Source organism: Caretta caretta, chromosome 3, assembly GCF_965140235.1.
Source record: "Caretta caretta isolate rCarCar2 chromosome 3, rCarCar1.hap1, whole genome shotgun sequence".
Classification (NCBI taxonomy): domain Eukaryota; kingdom Metazoa; phylum Chordata; order Testudines; family Cheloniidae; genus Caretta; species Caretta caretta.
Window position 1 is genome coordinate 112,783,792 of NC_134208.1, and position 19,559 is coordinate 112,803,350.

The 19,559-nt window shown below is 47.0% G+C and overlaps 2 protein-coding genes across 4 annotated transcripts in view; one reads left to right on the forward strand and one right to left on the reverse strand.

Annotated features, from left to right (window-relative positions):
• Positions 1-19,559, forward strand: part of SASH1 (SAM and SH3 domain containing 1) — an 890,912-nt gene that overhangs the window by 74,581 nt on the left and 796,772 nt on the right. The gene's annotated exons all lie outside the window — the stretch shown is intronic.
• LOC142071361 (uncharacterized) lies at positions 13,442-19,479 on the reverse strand. Its single transcript, XM_075126169.1, has 3 exons — positions 18,572-19,479; positions 17,724-18,183; positions 13,442-13,460 (listed from the first exon to the last, which is right to left on the reverse strand). The coding sequence occupies exons 1-3, from the start codon at positions 19,149-19,151 to the stop codon at positions 13,442-13,444; spliced, it is 1,059 nt and encodes a 352-aa protein (XP_074982270.1). The 5' UTR covers positions 19,152-19,479.

Sequence of the window (19,559 nt, forward strand, 5' to 3'; positions counted from 1 at the left end):
AAGTAAGGCGACCAGATAGCAAGTGTGAAAAATCAGGACACTTTCTGTTTTGGGTGGCAGTATTATTGTTGCCTATGTAAGACAAAGCCGCTAATATCAGGATGGCCCTAGTCTGAAGTGCCAGTCTGTTTCGCTTGCAATTTCTTTTAAAAGATGAGAGTTCTCAGAATGAAACAGTACACCCATGCATTTAGAATATTATGTTCACTTACTAAAATAGTTCAGTTTATTTAGTAATGAAGACTTAGTTGTCTAAAAGTAATGAAATTACTTTTGATCATTCTCTCTCTCCTGTGAGAGCTGAAAGGTAGTTATCCTACTCAGTTCTAATTGCTCTAAAGGATCAAATGTAAATTCTAATTCAATGCAGTTAAATTTTTTGTCAGTACTTTGATGCCTACTCCTTCACCTATTTCTGCCCCCCATCACTTCCTCCAAAAACTCCCTCATAATTTAACAAGTAAGAACCTTGAGAAATTTAAACTAAAAGAAAATTGTTGTTAATCTTATTTTAAATCCTAGAATTCAGTCTAACGCAGTTACTGTTTCTAACATGCCAATGTACAGTAAGTGAAAATGGCTTTACTCAAGGTACACTTCATCAAGGTTCCATACACTTCTGCTCACCTAAATTATTGCAGAAGGTTTCAGGATTACTTTGACCAGCAGGTTTGGTTTCTGAGGAATGAACACAGGGAGGAAAAGGTTGTGTGATAACTCTGTACTATGCTATAAACTCTGCCGTAGACAATTGATATGTACATCGTACTGGCAGGTCTCTATTATGCAGCAACCTGCATTTACATTACAGCTGCTATCAATAGTTGTGTCACTGTGAGTAACAGAGCAAAGAGACTTAGCTGGAGTAGGAGAAAGGATTCTGAGCAACTGGAGGGGGAATATATCTAAAGTCTATTAAAGGAAGAAAATAGAAGTCACAACACTAGACAGCTCCTTTGAATAGGCAAGAAGTGTTATCCATGTCAGGGGCAGAAGCTTGATTATTTTTTATCATCTTTAAAAACCATAGTTCTTTTGTTATTATTTAGAAAAACAAAATCTGACCAGTCCATTTAGTGAAACATTTGAACCATTTTTTTCTGCAATCCTATTCCTAAACAAACCACATTCTGATTTTTCCTAGTAAGTTTAGCATCCTGTCTTTTGTGTAATCTGTTGCTACTTTTAGACACTGAAGGTCATACCATAATTTTTTTTTTAATAAAAATCAGATTTACTTGCATACTCAAAAAAACTAAAGGATTGCATACTACTCACTGGAAAACATTAATTTTCCCAAATGCAAATTGAAATGCTGCTAGAGAACTCCTTAGCTTTCTCCGTCTCTCTCTTGCATGGGGGAGTGTCTTCTTAGTTAATCAGCTCATAGCAGGGGAACACAATTTGTCCCATACTATTTGTTTACTTATCCTGAACTTCATCTCCGTAGCTAGTTTTAGCAGTCTGCACAGTTGCCTGTTGTGTTAACTCCACATGTTCTGTGGTTGTAGGAAAATATTGCTAAATAACACTTCAGTTATTAAGTGACCTCTGAAATAAGCAAACCTGGTAAATGATAGGAAAACTCATTTCTGTGCCTCGACTAATTCTATCTTAACTACATACTGTATTGCAGAAGTTCTCAAGCTGTGGTCTCATGACCACTGGTCTAGTAAATATTTGCTGTTGGTCCTTAGAGAGAGGGCTAATCACATGGTTCTGGCTCTTCTTGTTTCCAGCTGCTATATTGTATTTCAAGACTGCTAAAGCCACATTGCCGGCATTACTCTTCCATGTAAGCATTTGCTGTAGTTGCCAAAGGGATGCTATGTAATTGTGACTGAAGAGGGGAGGGTAGGCTATGTGATTATGCATGGAAGGAAATTGGTTCAGGAGACAGTCCCCCTATTAAGATCTGGTCAATGATATGAAAAAGTTTGAGATGTGCTCATATCAGATCAGAAGTCAGAATTACATTTTCTCAAAATCTAGTAATACAGTATTATACAAAATCTATAATGCCGAAAAGACATTTTCAAAAGTGCACGGTCCAATGACTTCCACTGAGAGGTTGGGGATTTCGCTGCCCTTTGACTTTGAAAATCACCCCCAGTCTTGGAGTTCCAGCCCTGGCTCTGCCATTGACTTGCTCTGTGACCTTGACTTGACCTCATTGTGCCCCTGCTGTATTTGTATGTATAAAATGAGACTATTTCCCCCCCCCCCAACCTTTGTAAAGTACTTTGTTGTCAATATTGTTGTTGTTTTATTAGAACTCTCCTTAGTATAGTTATTATTGGGAAAGGGGTGTTTTCTGTTTCTTTTTGTATAATGGAGAACATGTTCTCCAGAATTTTGGAGATATCCAGGCTCTTCCATAGCTTTCATGCAATCTACCGAAGACCTGTGTCTTTTTTTATTTTTTTTTGTCTTCCTAGCTAATAAAGAATACATTAATATATTGGCCTCATACAGTACACAAAAAACAGGCAATTTGTTGTGATTTCTTTTAGCACCTGTTTTGGGTTAAGTTTTATAACCAGCTGAGAGAATAGATTGAAATATACCTTAAAGGGAAGATTGTTTCAAGACATGACAGTCTCTACGCTCCCTTCTAATCTCTTTCAAGCAGTTGAGTTTCCTACCACTCAGTTGACTTCAGGAAAAATAAGTTAAAGCAATTGGTGGTTGCAAGTAAAACTCTTATCTTACTTCAGCAGCAAAGAGGAAGAATGATACCAGTTATGAAAGTGGCAGGCATAATGTGTTCTTGATGCCTGAATAGCAAGATCCCTTTGAAAACAGAGATGCTGTGATATGCTAGCAAACTGTCTGGATAGGTATGAGTAAGTTCAGAGCTAGGTCTCAATGAAATGGGGTGATCCAAACAATGTCTTTGTTTGCTGCATTTCACAGAAGGATGTTGTGAAGGTTCCTATCACAGCTGGTGAAGGACACGTAGAAGCTAGATAATTTGGACTACATGGCTTTTGCCATGCACACTGATAGTCCTTTTAAGTTGAGCTGATTCTTCCTTCTTGAAGCTGAGCTAGTTGTATTTATGTAAAGTATTCTTAGATCATCTCAACTTTGAGCTAAGGGTTAAAAGGCCCCTTAACTAAAAGATTTAAAACTGATTCAGACATACTGCTTCAGGTGTATACACTTCAGCTTTGAGTATGAGCATGCTCTGTCAGGCAGACTCAGGCAAAGAAAGCATCACACATCTGTCAACAATTCTGACTGGGGGTGGGGAAGGCAGGCTTATGGCCTGATTTCTCAGAGGAGCTGAGCACCCACAAAACTCATTTAAGTCATTGGGACCTGTAGGTGCTCATTATCTTTCAAAGTAGGGCCATTAGTGACTACTAAAGCCAGGCACACAGTTGCATGGTCTCATGACAATCCAGATTACTGATGTAGTTTTATACTGGGCACTTAGGGCCAGATTTGTAAGGTATGTAGGTGCATAAGGATGCAGATATGTGCCTAGTGGGATATTCAGAAGTGCCTAGGCAGAAGTGTTTTCCATGGGTCTCAGGACCTTAGGTATCTAGTGGGATTTTCAAAAGCACCTGGGGGCCTGGATCCCATGGAAATCAAGGGAAGTTAAGTGACTAGGCACTTCTGAATATCCCACTAGGCACATAATCTGCATCCTTAGGCACCTAAATACCTTAAAAATCTGGTCCTTAGTAAAAGAGAATGTTACTTTTTATTTTATGTGTATAGCATCCATTATGTTTTGGGAAAGTTATAGGCATGTAAGAAGGTTGAGTTTTTACGGGACCTAAGGGACTTAGTTGCACAACTCCCATTGAAAGTCAATGGGAAGATCTATAGCTTACTCTTCTGGGCCCCTTTGAAAATCACAGCCTATAGTCTTCACTCTGAAAAAAACTTAGAATCTGAAGGTAACAAAGAACAATCTAGCACATGGCTCTAATAAAGTCCAACAGCAGTTTTTCATGTCCAGCCTACCATCTCTATATACTGATTAACATAGTGAGCCAAATTCTGCCTGCAGTTATGTATATGCACCTCTCACAAACGTAAATGGATGTGCTAGGTAAACATCTGAAAGCAAACTGGAAAAGTTTAATGCAGTGTTGTTGTAGCTGTGTCGATCCCAAGATGCTAGAGAGATAAGATAGGTCAGGGTACTATCTTTTACTCTATCAACTTCTGTTGCTGAGAGGGACAAGCTTTCTCTGCACAGTTTGCCAGCGATAATGATGATCACCATTTTAATACGGACATGTTTCAGTAGTTTTATATTTTTTCTTTATGCTTCAACCCATCTTGCATTATCTTTGTGGAATAAGTAGTTGTCCTTCAAGGCAAAGATTTATACCTCCCATTTGAAAGGACTCATAATCTCTCTTTATCTGGAAGCAGATTTTATCAGCAGGTAAACCTTGCTCATGTGTCAGTCATCTATTTCATTTTTTGGTTGAAACAATAGAGAAAGAAGGAAGACATGTTAAGGTGCAGGTTATACTTAATCGTAAAGCTTGAGTGGTAACAGTTCTGATTTATAGCATTAGTGAGAAGATGAGTACTGTATGTAGTATATGTATCAGACTAGAGAGAGAGAAGCTCACAAATTTACAAAAATGTTATCGGAGGATTTTCTATACCTTGTGTCCTCACATGAGTACAGCTGTTCTAACAAGTTTCCTTTTTAAAAAAAAAACATATCAGGAAATCAGTGCACTGAAACTACCCTTTGACCATCAGTTCCTTGGTGATCTTTCTCAAATGCCATCAACTGAGAGCGTCCAGTTAGTTTGTTTCTTAAAATGTTAGCAGAACAGTCAAATTATGCTGGAGTGTACTTGTAGCATTTCAAGTCCAATGACATTTGAGAGCGGCTGTCATTGTGGAGGGAGATAAGTGGACGTCACTTTTGGTGGCTTCAGGTGCTCTAATTGGCTTCAGGTGCTTTAATTAATTTATAGCAAACTTTCTTCCCGCTACAGGGAATAAGGCTCCCTTCTAACACTCTCCTGCTGCTGCCCTCTGGCCATGCTGTATCACAGTACATAAATGACAAATAATTTGCTCAGTTAAAATAAAATAAGGAATGCAAAAGTTAAAATTCTAGCAACAATTTTGTATTTTCTGTATTATATTTGTAGTCTCAAAGTGTCACGAACTGTAATCAGAGCAACAGATTTAACCTGTAATACCAATTATAGAATTGTATTATGTATTATTATTATAGCTGCAGTATATATCTGTATGTGTATATATATATATATATATATATATATATATGGAACGAGACTGAGTTAATGTTGCTTTTGGAACTTTTAGCGTTTCTATATTCTTGCTTTTTGGCATGGTAACACAACAGAGGGTTGTATTATTAACATAAGCTTTTGCACTTAGCGTCCTTGGTTTTTTTTAATTTGTCTTTAATACTTGCTGGGGTCAAAAATATTACCTGTGCTTAATAATGTTCACACTTAGGTCCTGATCCCACAAGCTGATCTGCATAGATGAACAGATGCATGGAGTCCTATTGACTTCAAAGGAACTACACACAGGTGTAAGGGCCTTCCCATGTGGATTTGCTTATAGAGACTTAAGAATTTTCATCTTTTATGGTGAATGGGGAGGAGGGTCAAGTTCTGATTGTCTGAGATGTTTTCTATTGGTTTTCATTGTGATGGCTTCCCCTAAAGGAGAGGAGGAGGGATATTATAGGTGGGATTGGTAGCACAGCCGGTTCTTAATTATTGTTGCCCAACATTTCCCATTATAAGATTCTGTTTTCATTTGCTTAAACTTTGCCAAACTTAAAGCCCTTGGGTTGAAACTTTCCATAGTGGGTGTCTGCCTCAGGCTGAAGTTTTTTTGGAAAGTTTGAGACAAAATGGTTTGGACATTTCTTAGAACAAGGCTAAGGAAAAATACATAGTTCTGCTAATTAAAAAAAAATTCTGAAAACTATTCCATGGGTTGGGACTTGAAATTTATCAGCGAGGATAGTGGCCTATGTGATAGGGATGTGTCTTTTGCTGTTCCTGTGAAAATCTGCACAAATTTGGCCAAATTATAAGATTTTATAAATAAATCTCAGTTCTCACATGCTAGTAGAGACATCTTAGAGCAGGGGTGGGCAAACTTTTTGGCCCAAGGGCCATATCAGGGTTGCACAACTGGTATGGAGGGCCAGGTAGGGAAGGCTGTGCCTCCCCAAACAGCCTGGCCCTCGCCCCCTATCCACCCCATCCCGCCCCCCTCAGAACCTCCGACCCATCCAAGCCCCCTGCTCCTTGACCACCCCTTTCCAGGACCCCCTGCCCCTAACTGCCCCCCGGGACCCCTCCTCTACCCAATCCCCACCCCTGTCCCCTGACTGCCACGACCCCCATCCACACCCTTGCCCCAACCGCCCCCTGGAACCCCACACCTATCCAACTCCCCCTGCTCCCCGTCCCCTGACTGCCCCTCAGGAACCCCTGTCCCTTATCCAACCCCCCAGCTCCCCGCCCCCTTACCATGCCAGAGCCAGCCACACTGCCATGCTGCCCAAGAGGAGCGGCGGGCCAGAGCGCTGCCAGTGTGGCAGCGTGGCTGTGGGGAAGAGGGGACAGCATGGGAGGGGCTAAGGGCTAGCCTCCCCGGCCAGGAGCTCAGGTCCTGCAGGCCGCAGTTTGCCCACTTCTGTTTTAGAGGTTAGCAGCTAAAATATCTGAACATTCCAACCTCATTGAGTGTGACTGAGCTTCTCACAGCTTCTGGTGGTAACCAGATTGGGTATGTGCCATCCCCACAGAGTGACTGAGCATGCTCCAAGTGACAAAGGTGAAGGTGGACTTTCCCTGTAATTGCTGCTGCTGGGCCAGGATGTGATCAGGCACCAAAACTGAAAGCAGGGAGCCTGTCTCTCCTGTGCCCTCAGTGACTCCCCAGCTGGTGCCCAGGCAGCGTTGAGGAGGAAGCCCCCTGACATGAATGCAGAGGGGACAAGAGCGGGGCTGGGAGAGAGGAAAGGAGTATATTTGCACAGGAAGCCTGGTGAGACTGGAATTTGGGGCAGCGGGGAAGAGGGAGAAGACGTTTCTTGTTAGTTTAGGAGGAATGGGACTGGAAGTTGGGTGTGAAGGAGATTGGGACTGGCTGGGCAGTGAGATTGGGGGCTGGGCAGAGATGTGGTTGAAAATGGAACCCATTGAAATTGTGCCAAGTTTACAACGTTAAAAGTGATAGCAAAAGTAGCCCACTGCCTCTTCGGCATTCCCACAGTCCCTGTCAGCGTGAGAAGCAGGAGAGGACCAGGGCTGAAAAAAGAATGTGGGTTTTCCCCCGGCAATGTAGAACACATCTTTTGTATCTTTTCTTTTTTCCCTTTTCTCTCTTAGTTGCTTTTTTTAAATGTTAGCTTTCCATAAATGAACCCATTTGTACTCAAGTGTGCTGTATTAGAATGCTACTTTTATGTGTTGAATGATATTATGTCAAAGCATGTATATCAAGAGCTTGACAGGCATGTCATCCTTGATGATTAAAAAAGCATCAATGAGATGGGTACTTGTCATGATTGGATCACAGTAGACTCCATCTTTAGTCAAATGGTAATGGAATGGCTTCAAGAGAAATACATGAAGCACAATGTGTTTGAACAAATTACTGTTCCTTGCTGATAGAGAAAATAAAAAATCAAAATCACGTTGGGTAATAAAATACAAATATGATAGCACTCCTTGATATTTTTTTAATCCAGGACATTAGCACATAATCGATGTGAAATGAAAAGCTGCATATGGCACAGAGTGATTGTTTCTTTTTAAGTAAGGATTACCCAGTGGAGTTGTGACTGAGACAGGAAAAGTAATGTAGAGTGAAGTGTTTATTTTGTATTTATGCAGTAATGTGACAGGAATAAGCTAGCCAGATTTCCTCTTTGTGCATTGTCAGTGTATCACCTCAGTATCAAAGTTATTGACCTGATAGTATTAAAGACCCCAGTTCAGCAATGTATCTAAGCACACGATCAACTGTAAGCACATGATTAATCCCATTGAAGCCAGTGGAGCTATCCATGTACTTAAAATCAGGAACGTGCATCCTAAATATTAGGTATTTAGAATTTGGTCACCCTTTTTAGTGTACTAAGAAGAGGAGGGCTCCCCACTCGGACAACCAGAATCTTTAGCCAGGTGCTCTGATTATTAACATGATCCTGAATAACTAATGTATAGTGTACTATGTTATCATTTTATTGTATCTTTGCCTTAATAAAATTTTTCCAACAAATTAGGCATGTGCTTATATATCTTGCTTACCAAGGGCCTCGATTTTCACGCTCTTTCAATTAAATGCTTTATTTTGGTTTCATTTGATCAACTCAGATAGATGGTGTCTCCGGGCATTAGGCTAAAATTCGTAAGGGATACAACTTTAAGTTCTTCTTCGAGTGCTTTTTCACGTCCATTCCACATTAGGTGCGCATGCACCACGTGCACGAGTGTCAGAAACTTTTTCCCTTAGCGGCTCCCGACGGGCCGGCAGGGGTCCCCCTGAGTGGTGCCACTGCGCCGTGCATATATACCCCTGCCGCCCGACCCCCTCCGGGTCCTTCTTCCCGTCCGTGGCGGTGCTGGAACAACCTCTCTCTCGCTCTCATATGAGAACAGTGTGAGGATGTGACACAGCAGGGAGAGGGAAGTGTTGACCTGGGAATGTGCCTTGGGGATGGGAGACCTCAGAGCCTGTAACCTGAGCCGGGAGGGGGAGGTAACACCTCTGCCCAGGAATGTGAACACAGGCTGCAGCAGGGAGCCTGCTGGGGGGGGGGGGTTAGTTTCAGTTTGGTGCTGGGTGGAGGAATGCAGGGAACCCCATGGCTGGGGTCTAAGCTCCCTGCTCCCCCAGAAGGACTTGACTGAGGGGTCCTGGTTGTACCCACAAGCTCTGTTTTGGACTGTGTTCCTGTTGTCCAATAAACCTTCTGTTTTACTGGCTGGCTGAGAGTCTCAGTGAATCCCAGGAAGAGGGGTGCAGGGCCTGGACTCCCCCACACTCCGTGACAAACAGTCCCTTAGCCTTTCTCAGAGTTAGATAGCTGTTATCAGTTAGTTAGCATACCTTTGTTGTGGACACTTAAGTGATTAGGTGCTTGGAGGCTTCCAGCACCCGCCCTGAGCTGAGGGGCATGCTGCAGGCCCACGGCTTAAAGGCTTGTGCCACGTGCCGCAAGCCTGTGCTGGTTAGTGACCCCCATGGCTCGTGTCTACGTTGCCTGGGGGAAGAGCATCAAACTGAGCGGTGTAAGATTTGCAAGGCGTTCAAGCCAAATACAAAGAAAGAAAGAGACTTTCATTTGAAGCAGTTGTTGATGGAAGCTGCATTGCAGCCACCAGGCCCAGAGCACCCGACATCAGCTCCGGCTTCCTCGGTGCTTGGTGCTCTGGAGCCATCGAGAGACCTGGCACCGGCTAAACACCAAAAGCTATTGGCCCCAGAGCACCAGACTAGGCCCCGGCACCGCTCGTCCTCCCCGGTGCGGCCCGTGGCGCAGCCAAAAGGAAGGCGCGGACGTTCCCGGCATAGGAGGCCGGCGCCTTCCAAGGCCCTGAGCACCAAGAAGAGCGGGAAGGCTGCTGTACTGGCGCGGCACCAGTGGCTTCGGCACCATGAGTCCCGCCGAGCCCAGGCCTCAGTGAGCTCAGTGCGGACGATGGGCTCGAGGACATAATGGGTCAGCCCTCCACGCCTGGCACCTTTGAGGCGGCGAAGGACCTCATTGAGCTGTTGGCGATGAGCCCCCTCCCGTACAGGGAGAATCCTCCAGCACCCATGCCACGGGTGCTGTCGAGGGGTAAACCAGCAATGGTGTGCCGTTCAAGGACACCGTCCCGGCATCCCTTCCTAAGTTGGTCCTGGTCGAGCTCCACGTCTGCAGACTCCCAGTTACCTACGGCTCAGAAGGAAGTCGCGGTACTGGGAGTGGGTCGGCGCGAGAAAGTAATGGAAGGGGCATAACGCTCTCTGGCACCGCTTAGAGACCGGCACTGGGAGGAGTCGAGAAGAGTCCCAGTCCAGATCCCGGTCCCAGTCCCAGGGATATTGGTACTGGTACCGCCCCCGTTCGGTTAGGAGCCACTCGTCGATCACCCGCCGGCACAGATCATCAGCACCACCATGGCCTTTGCGGTCGGCATCGCCGCAGTCCAACGCTGACTCCGGCCGTTACAGTTACTTGCACCGTGCTCCGGACAGCAGGGATCCTCAGATGGGTTGGCACCCCCAGTGGGGTCCGCCAAGTCATTGGCCCTTCTGGTCTCCTTGGGCCTATCAACAGCGCCAAGGGGCCCCGTCCAGGGTGAGCTACTCGGTGCAGCGGTCCCGGTCCCTGCACTGATGACGCCGGAAGCTACAGTATCCAGGCCTCCAGCATCCTCCCAGGATAAACCGGAGAGACCAGCACCGAGTCCGGTGCCGCCACAAGGTCTCCCGCCCCGGCCCCAGCCAGAGGCCCCTCCTATGGGAGAAGGGGAGCAGGAGGACCAGCCAGAGGGGGTTGAGCAGCTACTAGCTTCCTGTTCACAAAATGTATGGCAGTGGTGGCGGCCTTCTTACGGAGGCAGAGGATCCGGGTTTACCCGCACCTTGATGACTGGCTCCTGGCAGGTCGATCTGAAGCAGAAGTGCAGTGCCATGGAGGTGGCCCTGAGATTGTTCCGCGAGCTGGGGCTCCTGGTCAATGTCCCCAAGTCCACTCTCATGCCCATGCAGAGAGTGGAATTCATAGGGGCGGTCCTGGATGCAGTGCGGGCCAGGGCAAGACTTCCAGTATCCCGATTCCAGGCTATCCAGCAAGCAGTGACCTCCCTGCACCAGTTTCCAATGACAACAGCCAGGTGTTGCCTGCGGCTGCTGGGCCACATGGCAGCATGGACGCACGTCGTCAGGCATGCCAGACTGAGACTCGGGACTCTGCAGGCGTGGCTCGCTCGGGTGTACCGTCCAGGCAGGGTGCCCCCTGCACTTGGTAGTGATAGCCCCAAGGGACGTGCTGGACTCCCTGCTGTGGTGGCAGTCGCAGCCTGTGGTTTGCGAAGGCATCCCCTTTGCTGCCCCACAACCGGACCTGACACTGGTGATGGACACGTCAGACCGTGGATAAGGGGCTCACCTGGGGGACCTCAGGACTTAGGGCTTGTGGTCTGGAGCAGAGCGGTCGCTCCATATCAATATGAAGGAGCTCAGGGCAGTTCGTCTAGCCTGCCAGACATTTCACACCAATCTGAGTGGTCACAGCGTGACAGTTCTGAGAGACAACACTACAGCCATGTTTTATATAAACAAGCAGGGCGGGGCTCTCCTCCTCTGGGATTTTTGTATAGCCCATGCCATTCACCTCAAGGCGTCGTATCTCCCGGGGGTGCGAAATGAGCTGGCGGACTACCTCAGTAGGTTGTATCGCATGCACGAGTGGACGCTCAGAGCGGGTGTCGTGCTTTCGCTCTTCCGCAGCTGGGGTTTCCCCGGGTAGACCTGTTTGCCACCAGGGTCAATGCCCAGTGCTTGCGGTTCTGCTCGTTCGAGGGCCACAGCCCGGGGTCAGTCACAGACGCGTTTGCGATCCCGTGGGGAGGGGAGTTTGATGTATGCCTTTCCTCCGCTCACCTTGGTACACAAGGTCCTGCTCAAGGTATGCAGGGACAGGGCGGCGATGGTCCTCATCGCCCAACATGGCCCCACCAGCACTGGTACACAACGCTCCTCGAGCTGTCAGTGGAGGCCCTGGTAGTCCTGCCCCTACACCGGGAACTCATCACACAGGACACCAGGCAGCTTCTCCACCCCGACCTGCAATCACCACACCTGATGGTATGGAAGCTCTGTGGCTAAACGCCTTGGAGAGCCAGTGCTCCCTTCCTGCGCAGCAGATTCTGCTTGGCAGTAGGAAGCCCTCTACCAGGGATACCTATATGGCCAAGTGGAAAAGGTTCTTGTGTTGGTGTGAGCCCCGACAGGTGCAGCCATGCCAGGCCCCGGTGCAAGCCATCCTAGAGTACCTCCTGCACCTCAAGCAGCAGGGGCTGGCCCCGTCCTCACTCAGAGTGCACCTGGCGGCCATCTCTGCCTTCCATCTGGGGTTTTCGGGGAGCTTGGTGTTTTCCCACTCAGTGGTGGGACGGTTCCTTAAAGGGCTCGAGAGGATGTTTCCGTACTCACGCCCCCCAGTCCCTCCTTGGAACCTTAACTTGGTCCTCTCTAAACTCATGGGACCCCCTTTCAAGCCCCTTGGTTCCTGTTCTCTCCTCCACCTTTTCTGGAAGGTGTATGAGCTGAGGGCTCTCACCTCTGAGCCACTGTATACAGTGTTTCACAAGGATAAGGTGCAGCTCTGACCGCACCCCAAGTTCCTCCCTAAGGTGGTCTCGCAATTCCATTTGGGCCAGGACATTTGTCTGCCAGTGTTTTTTCCAAAACCCCATATGGACATGAGTCACTGCAGCCTACGCACCCTGGATGTGCTTCGAGTGCTGGCATTCTATTTGGAACACACCAAGCCCTTTCGTAAATCTGCGCAGCTGTTTGTGGCCATAGCCAAGAGGATGAAAGGCCTCCTGTGTTGGCGCAGCAGATTTCATCTTGGATTACAAGCTGCATCTGGGCGTGCTATGAGCTTGCAGGTGTTCCGGCCCCAGCGGTCGTGACCCACTCGACCAGGGCGCAAGCGACTTCCACGGCTTTCCTGGCACAGGTCCTGATCCAGGAGATCTGCAGAGCAGCCACCTGGTCCTCGGTGCACACCTTCACGACCGACTTCGCGGTCAACCAGCAGGCCAGAGAGGACGCGGCGGTTGGCAGAGTGGTCCTCCGAGGAGTTGTTCCATGACTCCTAACCTCCTCCAGAGCTTGTGGTTCACCTAATGTGGAATGGACATGAACAAGCACTCAAAGAAGAAAAAACAGTTACTTACCTTCTTGTAACTGTTGTTCTTCGAGATGTGTTGTTCACGTCCACGGCAGCACAATAGCAGCACAATAGCAGAGCGCAAATCTCATTCTGGCCTGCCCATGTTCTGCCAAGATGTGCACAGCTACTTTCTAGACAGACTATGTGGAATTCTACCCATTTCGCTGATCATAGGGTGACCAGATATCAAGTGTAGAATAATCGGGACAGGGAAGGGGGGATAGTTGCCTGTATAAGACAAAGCCCCTAATATCGGGACGTCTGGTCACCCTAGCTGATCATCAACTTGTCTTGTGCTAAATTATTAATTAAAATATATTGGAAACAGTTAATTTTAGATCATGATAAAACATGATCAATGCCAATCTAGATCAACTTTAAGAAGAAACTTTCTACCATAAGTAGGTTATTAAATATGTCCTTCATGGGAGTTCGACAATTTTCTAGTAGTGGCCTTATAGAGACAGGATACTCAGAGAGATGGATGGATCACTGGTTTTATCTGTCATGGCGATTCCTAAGTTTAATATAAATTTGTAATAAATTGCAATGTAAATAAGTTACCTTCAATTCATTTTCTTCTCTGCCCTTCTCAAGACAAAACACAGTCCTTCGAAAGGGACTAATTCACTAATGGGCAGCATGAAAAATCCTAGCTGTGAATAAAAGATGATTGAAGGAAGAAAACTTTATATATATATATATATATATATATCTGAAATCACTTAAATTCTGTTTTGTTTGCACTTTTTTAAACCGTAGGGTCTTTTAAGTGCAAGTAACATTCTTTCACAGCTGGTATAGATCCCTAGGAAAGTTTTCATAATGGAAATTTTGAGATAATTTTAACTATAGAGAAACAAACTGTGCAGCTGGAAGGATTAATCTAGTAAAACATCAAGGATAAAAATATTGTCTATCTTAAAAAGACGTGTGTAATCACTGGTGAAAAATGGTCTTATCTTGTTTGCTGGAGATTATATGGGACTTTCTTGAAGGGAAGGATCTCACTGGTACTGGGTAAGCAACATATCAAAACTGCTATTCCACAAAAAACCTTTTATTTGAAATTCTATTCTTTTTGGCGGGAAATTATTACTATTTAGTCGGAAGTGTGAATGGGATTCCATGCCCATAAGTACTCTACAGAGAATGCAAACGTTTACCTTTTCTAGGATAGGTGCCTTCTTTTTATTTATTTATTTAGTTTTATTTATATTGTTTTTTTGTGTATAGGATTTTCAGTCTTTGTTTTTTTACCATTTTTTAAGTGCATGTTACTTTTCCACTATAACGTCTTACATTTATGGATCTGTCTCAGACTTTTTTGCAAACATTTGCTCTAGCTTAACAACATGAAGTTTGAAAAAAATTGAGCGCCTGTCATAAATATAAAGGGAAAGGTAAGCACCTTTAAATCCCTCCTGGCCAGAAGGAAAAACCCTTTCACCTGTAAAGGGTTAAGGAGCTAGGACAACCTCGCTGGCACCTGACCAAAATGACCAATGAGGAGACAAGATACTTTCAGAGCTGGAGGGGCGGGGGAGAAACAAAGGCTCTTGCTGTCTATGTGATGCTTTTGCCAGGAACAGAACAGGAATGGAGTCTTAGAACTTAGTAAGCAATGTAGCTAGATATGCGTTAGATTCTGTTTTGTTTAAATGGCTGAAAAAATAAGCTGTACTGAATGGAATGTGAATTCCTGTTTTTGTGTCTTTTTGTAACTTAAGATTTTGCCTAGAGGGATTCTCTTATGTTGTGAATCTGATTACTCTGTAAGGTATTTACCATCCTGATTTTACAGAGGTGATTCTTTTACTTTAAATCTAACGCATATCTAGCTAGATTACTTACTAAGTTCTAAGGGTATGTCTACACTACGGAATAAGGTCGAATTTATAGAAGTCGGTTTTTTAGAAATCGGTTTTATAAATTCGAGTGTGTGTGTCCCCACAGAAAATGCTCTAAGTGCATTAAGTGCATTAACTCGGCGGAGCGCTTCCACAGTACCGAGGCAAGCGTCGACTTCCGGAGCGTTGCACTGTGGGTAGCTATCCCACAGTTCCCGCAGTCTCCGCTGCCCATTGGAATTCTGGGTTGAGATCCCAATGCCTGATGGGGCTAAAACATTGTCGCGGGTGGTTCTGGGTACATATCGTCAGCCTCCCGTTCCCTCCCTCCCCCCGTGAAAGCAAGGGCAGACAATCATTTCGCGCCTTTTTTCCTGAGTTACCTGTGCAGACGCCATACCACAGCAAGCATGGAGCCCGCTCAGGTAACCGTCACCCTATGTCTCCTGGGTGCTGGCAGACGCGGTACGGCTTTGCTGCACAGTAGCAGTAACCCCTTGCCTTCTGGCAGCAGACGGTGCAATACGACTGGTAGTCGTCCTCATCGTGTCCGAGGTGCTCCTGGCCGCGTCGGCTGGGAGCGCCTGGGCAGACATGGGCGCAGGGACTACATTTGGAGTGACTTGACCAGGTCATTCTCTTTAGTCCTGCAGTCAGTCCTATTGAACCGTCTTATGGTGAGCAGGCAGGCGATACGGACTGCTAGCAGTCGTACTGTACCATCTTCTGCCAGGCAGGCAAGAGATGAGGATTGCTAGCAGTCGTATTGCACCATCTTCTGCCAGGCAGGCAAGAGATGGGGATGGCTAGCAGGCGTACTGTACCATCTTCTGCCGAGCAGCCATGAGATGTGGATGGCATGCAGTCCTTCTGCACCGTCTGCTGCCAGCCAAAGATGTAAAAGATAGATGGAGTGGGTCAAAACAAGAAATAGACCAGATTTGTTTTGTACTCATTTGCCTCCTCCCCTGTCTAGGGGACTCATTCCTCTAGGTCACACTGCAGTCACTCACAGAGAAGGTGCAGCGAGGTAAATCTAGCCATGTATCAATCAGAGGCCAGGCTAACCTCCTTGTTCCAATAACAACGATAACTTAGGTGCACCATTTCTTATTGGAACCCTCCGTGCAGTCCTGCCTGAAATACTCCTTGATGTACAGGCACCCCCTTTGTTGATTTTAGCTCCCTGAAGCCAACCCTGTAAGCCGTGTCGTCAGTCGCCCCTCCCTCCGTCAGAGCAACGGCAGACAATCGTTCCGCGCCTTTTTTCTGTGCGGATGCCATACCACGGCAAGCATGGAGCCCGCTCAGCTCACTTTGGCAATTAGGAGCACATTAACCACCACACGCATTATTCAGCAGTATATGCAGCACCAGAACATGGCAACGCGATACCGGGCGAGGAGGCGACGTCAGCGCGGTCCCGTGAGTGATCAGGACATGGACACAGATTTCTCTGAAAGCATGGGCCCTGACAATGCATGCATCATGGTGCTAATGGGGCAGGTTCATGCTGTGGAACGCCGATTCTGGGCTCGGGAAACAAGCACAGACTGGTGGGACCGCATAGTGTTGCAGGTCTGGGACGATTCCCAGTGGCTACGAAACTTTCGCATGCGTAAGGGCACTTTCATGGAACTTTGTGACTTGCTTTCCCCTGTCCTGAAGCGCATGAATACCAAGATGAGAGCAGCCCTCACAGTTGAGAAGCGAGTGGCGATAGCCCTGTGGAAGCTTGCAACGCCAGACAGCTACCGGTCAGTTGGGAATCAATTTGGAGTGGGCAAATCTACTGTGGGGGCTGCTGTGATGCAAGTAGCCCACGCAATCAAAGATCTGCTGATATCAAGGGTAGTGACCCTGGGAAATGTGCAGGTCATAGTGGATGGCTTTGCTGCAATGGGATTCCCTAACTGTGGTGGGGCTATAGATGGAACCCATATCCCTATCTTGGCACCGGAGCACCAAGCCGCCGAGTACATAAACCGCAAGGGGTACTTTTCGATAGTGCTGCAAGCTCTGGTGGATCACAAGGGACGTTTCACCAACATCAACGTGGGATGGCCGGGAAAGGTGCATGATGCTCGCATCTTCAGGAACTCTGGTCTGTTTCAAAAGCTGCAGGAAGGGACTTTATTCCCAGACCAGAAAATAACTGTTGGGGATGTTGAAATGCCTATATGTATCCTTGGGGACCCAGCCTACCCCTTAATGCCATGGCTCATGAAGCCGTACACAGGCAGCCTGGACAGTGGTCAGGAGCTGTTCAACTACAGGCTGAGCAAGTGCAGAATGGTGGTAGAATGTGCATTTGGACGTTTAAAGGCGCGCTGGCGCAGTTTATTGACTCGCTTAGACCTCAGCGAAACCAATATTCCCACTGTTATTACTGCTTGCTGTGTGCTCCACAATATCTGTGAGAGTAAGGGGGAGACGTTTATGGCGGGGTGGGAGGTTGAGGCAAATCGCCTGGCTGCTGGTTACGCGCAGCCAGACACCAGGGCGGTTAGAAGAGCACAGGAGGGCGCGGTACGCATCAGAGAAGCTTTGAAAAACAGTTTCATGACTGGCCAGGCTACAGTGTGAAAGTTCTGTTTGTTTCTCCTTGATGAACCCCCCCGCCCCTTGGTTCACTCTACTTCCCTGTAAGCTAACCACCCTCCCCTCCTCCCTTTAATCATTGCTTGCAGAGCCAATAAAGTCATTGCTGCTTCACAGTCATGCATTCGTTATTCATTCATCACACAAATAGGGGGATGACTACCAAGGTATCCCAGGAGGGGTGGTGGAGGAGGGAAGGAAAATGCCACACAGCACTTTAAGCACAGCACTTTAAAAGTTTACAACTTTAAAATTTATTGAATGACAGCCTTCTTTTTTTTGGGCAATCCTCTGTGGGGGAATGGCTGGTTGGCCGGAGGCCTCCCCACCGTGTTCTTGGGCGTCTGGGTGTGGAGGCTATGGAACTTGGGGAGGAGGGCGGTTGGTTACAGAGGGGCTGCAGTGGCAGTCTGTGCTCCAGCTGCCTTTGCTGCAGCTCAACCATACACTGGAGCATACTGGTTTGGTCCTGCAGCAGCCTCAGCATTGAATCCTGCCTCCTCTCATCACGCTGCCGCCACCTTTGAGCTTCAGCCCTGTCTTCAGCCCGCCACTTACTCTCTTCAGCCCGCCACTTACTCTCTTCAGCCCTCCACCTCTCCTCCTGGTCATTTTGTGCTTTCCTGCACTCTGACATTATTTGCCTCCACGCATTCGTCTGTGCTCTGTCAGTGTGGGAGGACAGCATGAGCTCGGAGAACATTTCATCGCGAGTGCGTTTTTTTTTCTTTCTAAGCTTCACTAGCCTCTGGGAAGGAGAAGATCCTGTGATCATTGAAACACATGCAGCTGGTGGAGAAAAAAAAAGGGACAGCGGTATTTAAAAAGACACATTTTATAAAACAGTGGCTACACTCTTTCAGGGTAAACCTTGAAAGTTAACATTACATACATAGCACATGTGCTTTCGTTACAAGGTCGCATTTTGCCTCCTCCCACCGCGTGAACGGATTTTGGTTGAATGCCAGCAAACATACACTGCAATGCTTTGTTCTACAGTGATTCCCCAGTACGTGTTGCTGGCCTGGAGTGGTAAAGTGTCCTACCATGAAGGACGAAATAAGGCTGCCCTCCCCAGAAACCTTTTGCAAAGGCAGAACCGCAAATGCCAGGGCAAAGTAATCCTTTCACATGCTTGCTTTTAAACCATGTATAGCATTTTAAAAGGTACACTCACCAGAGGTCCCTTCTCCGCCTGCTGAGTCCAGGAGGCAGCCTTGGGTGGGTTCGGGGGGTACTGGCTCCAGGTCTAGGGTGAGAAACAGTTCCTGGCTGTCGGGAAAACCGGTTTCTCCGCTTGCTTGCTGTGAGCTATCTACAACCTCCTCATCATCATCTTCTTCGTCCCCAAAACCTACTTCTGTATTGCCTCCATCTCCATTGAAGGAGTCAAACAACACGGCTGGGGTAGTGGTGGCTGAACCCCCTAAAATGGCATGCAGCTCATCATAGAAGCGGCATGTTTGGGGCTCTGACCCAGAGCGGCCGTTCGCCTCTCTGGTTTTCTGGTAGGCTTGCCTCAGCTCCTTCAGTTTCACGCGGCACTGCTTCGGGTCCCTGTTATGGCCTCTGTCCTTCATGCCCTGGGAGATTTTCAGAAAGGTTTTGGCATTTCGAAAACTGGAACGGAGTTCTGATAGCACGGATTCCTCTCCCCAAACAGCGATCAGATCCCGTACCTCCCGTTCAGTCCATGCTGGAGCTCTTTTGCGATTCTGGGACTCCATCATGGTCACCTCTGCTGATGAGCTCTGCATGGTCACCTGCAGCTTGCCACGCTGGCCAAACAGGAAATGAGATTCAAAAGTTCGCGGTTCTTTTCCTGTCTACCTGGCCAGTGCATCTGAGTTGAGAGCGCTGTCCAGAGCGGTCAGAATGGAGCACTCTGGGATAGCTCCCGGAGGCCAATACCATCGAATTGTGTCCACAGTACCCCAAATTCGAGCCGGCAACGTCGATTTAAGCGCTAATCCACTTGTCAGGGGTGGAGTAAGGAAATCGATTTTAAGAGCCCTTTAAGTCGAAATAAAGGGCTTCATTGTGTGGACGGGTGCAGGTTTAAATCGATTTAACGCTGCTAAATTCGATCTAAAGTCCTAGTGTAGACCAGGGCTAAGACTCCATTCCTGTTCTGTTCCCGGCAAAAGCATCACACAGACAGCGAG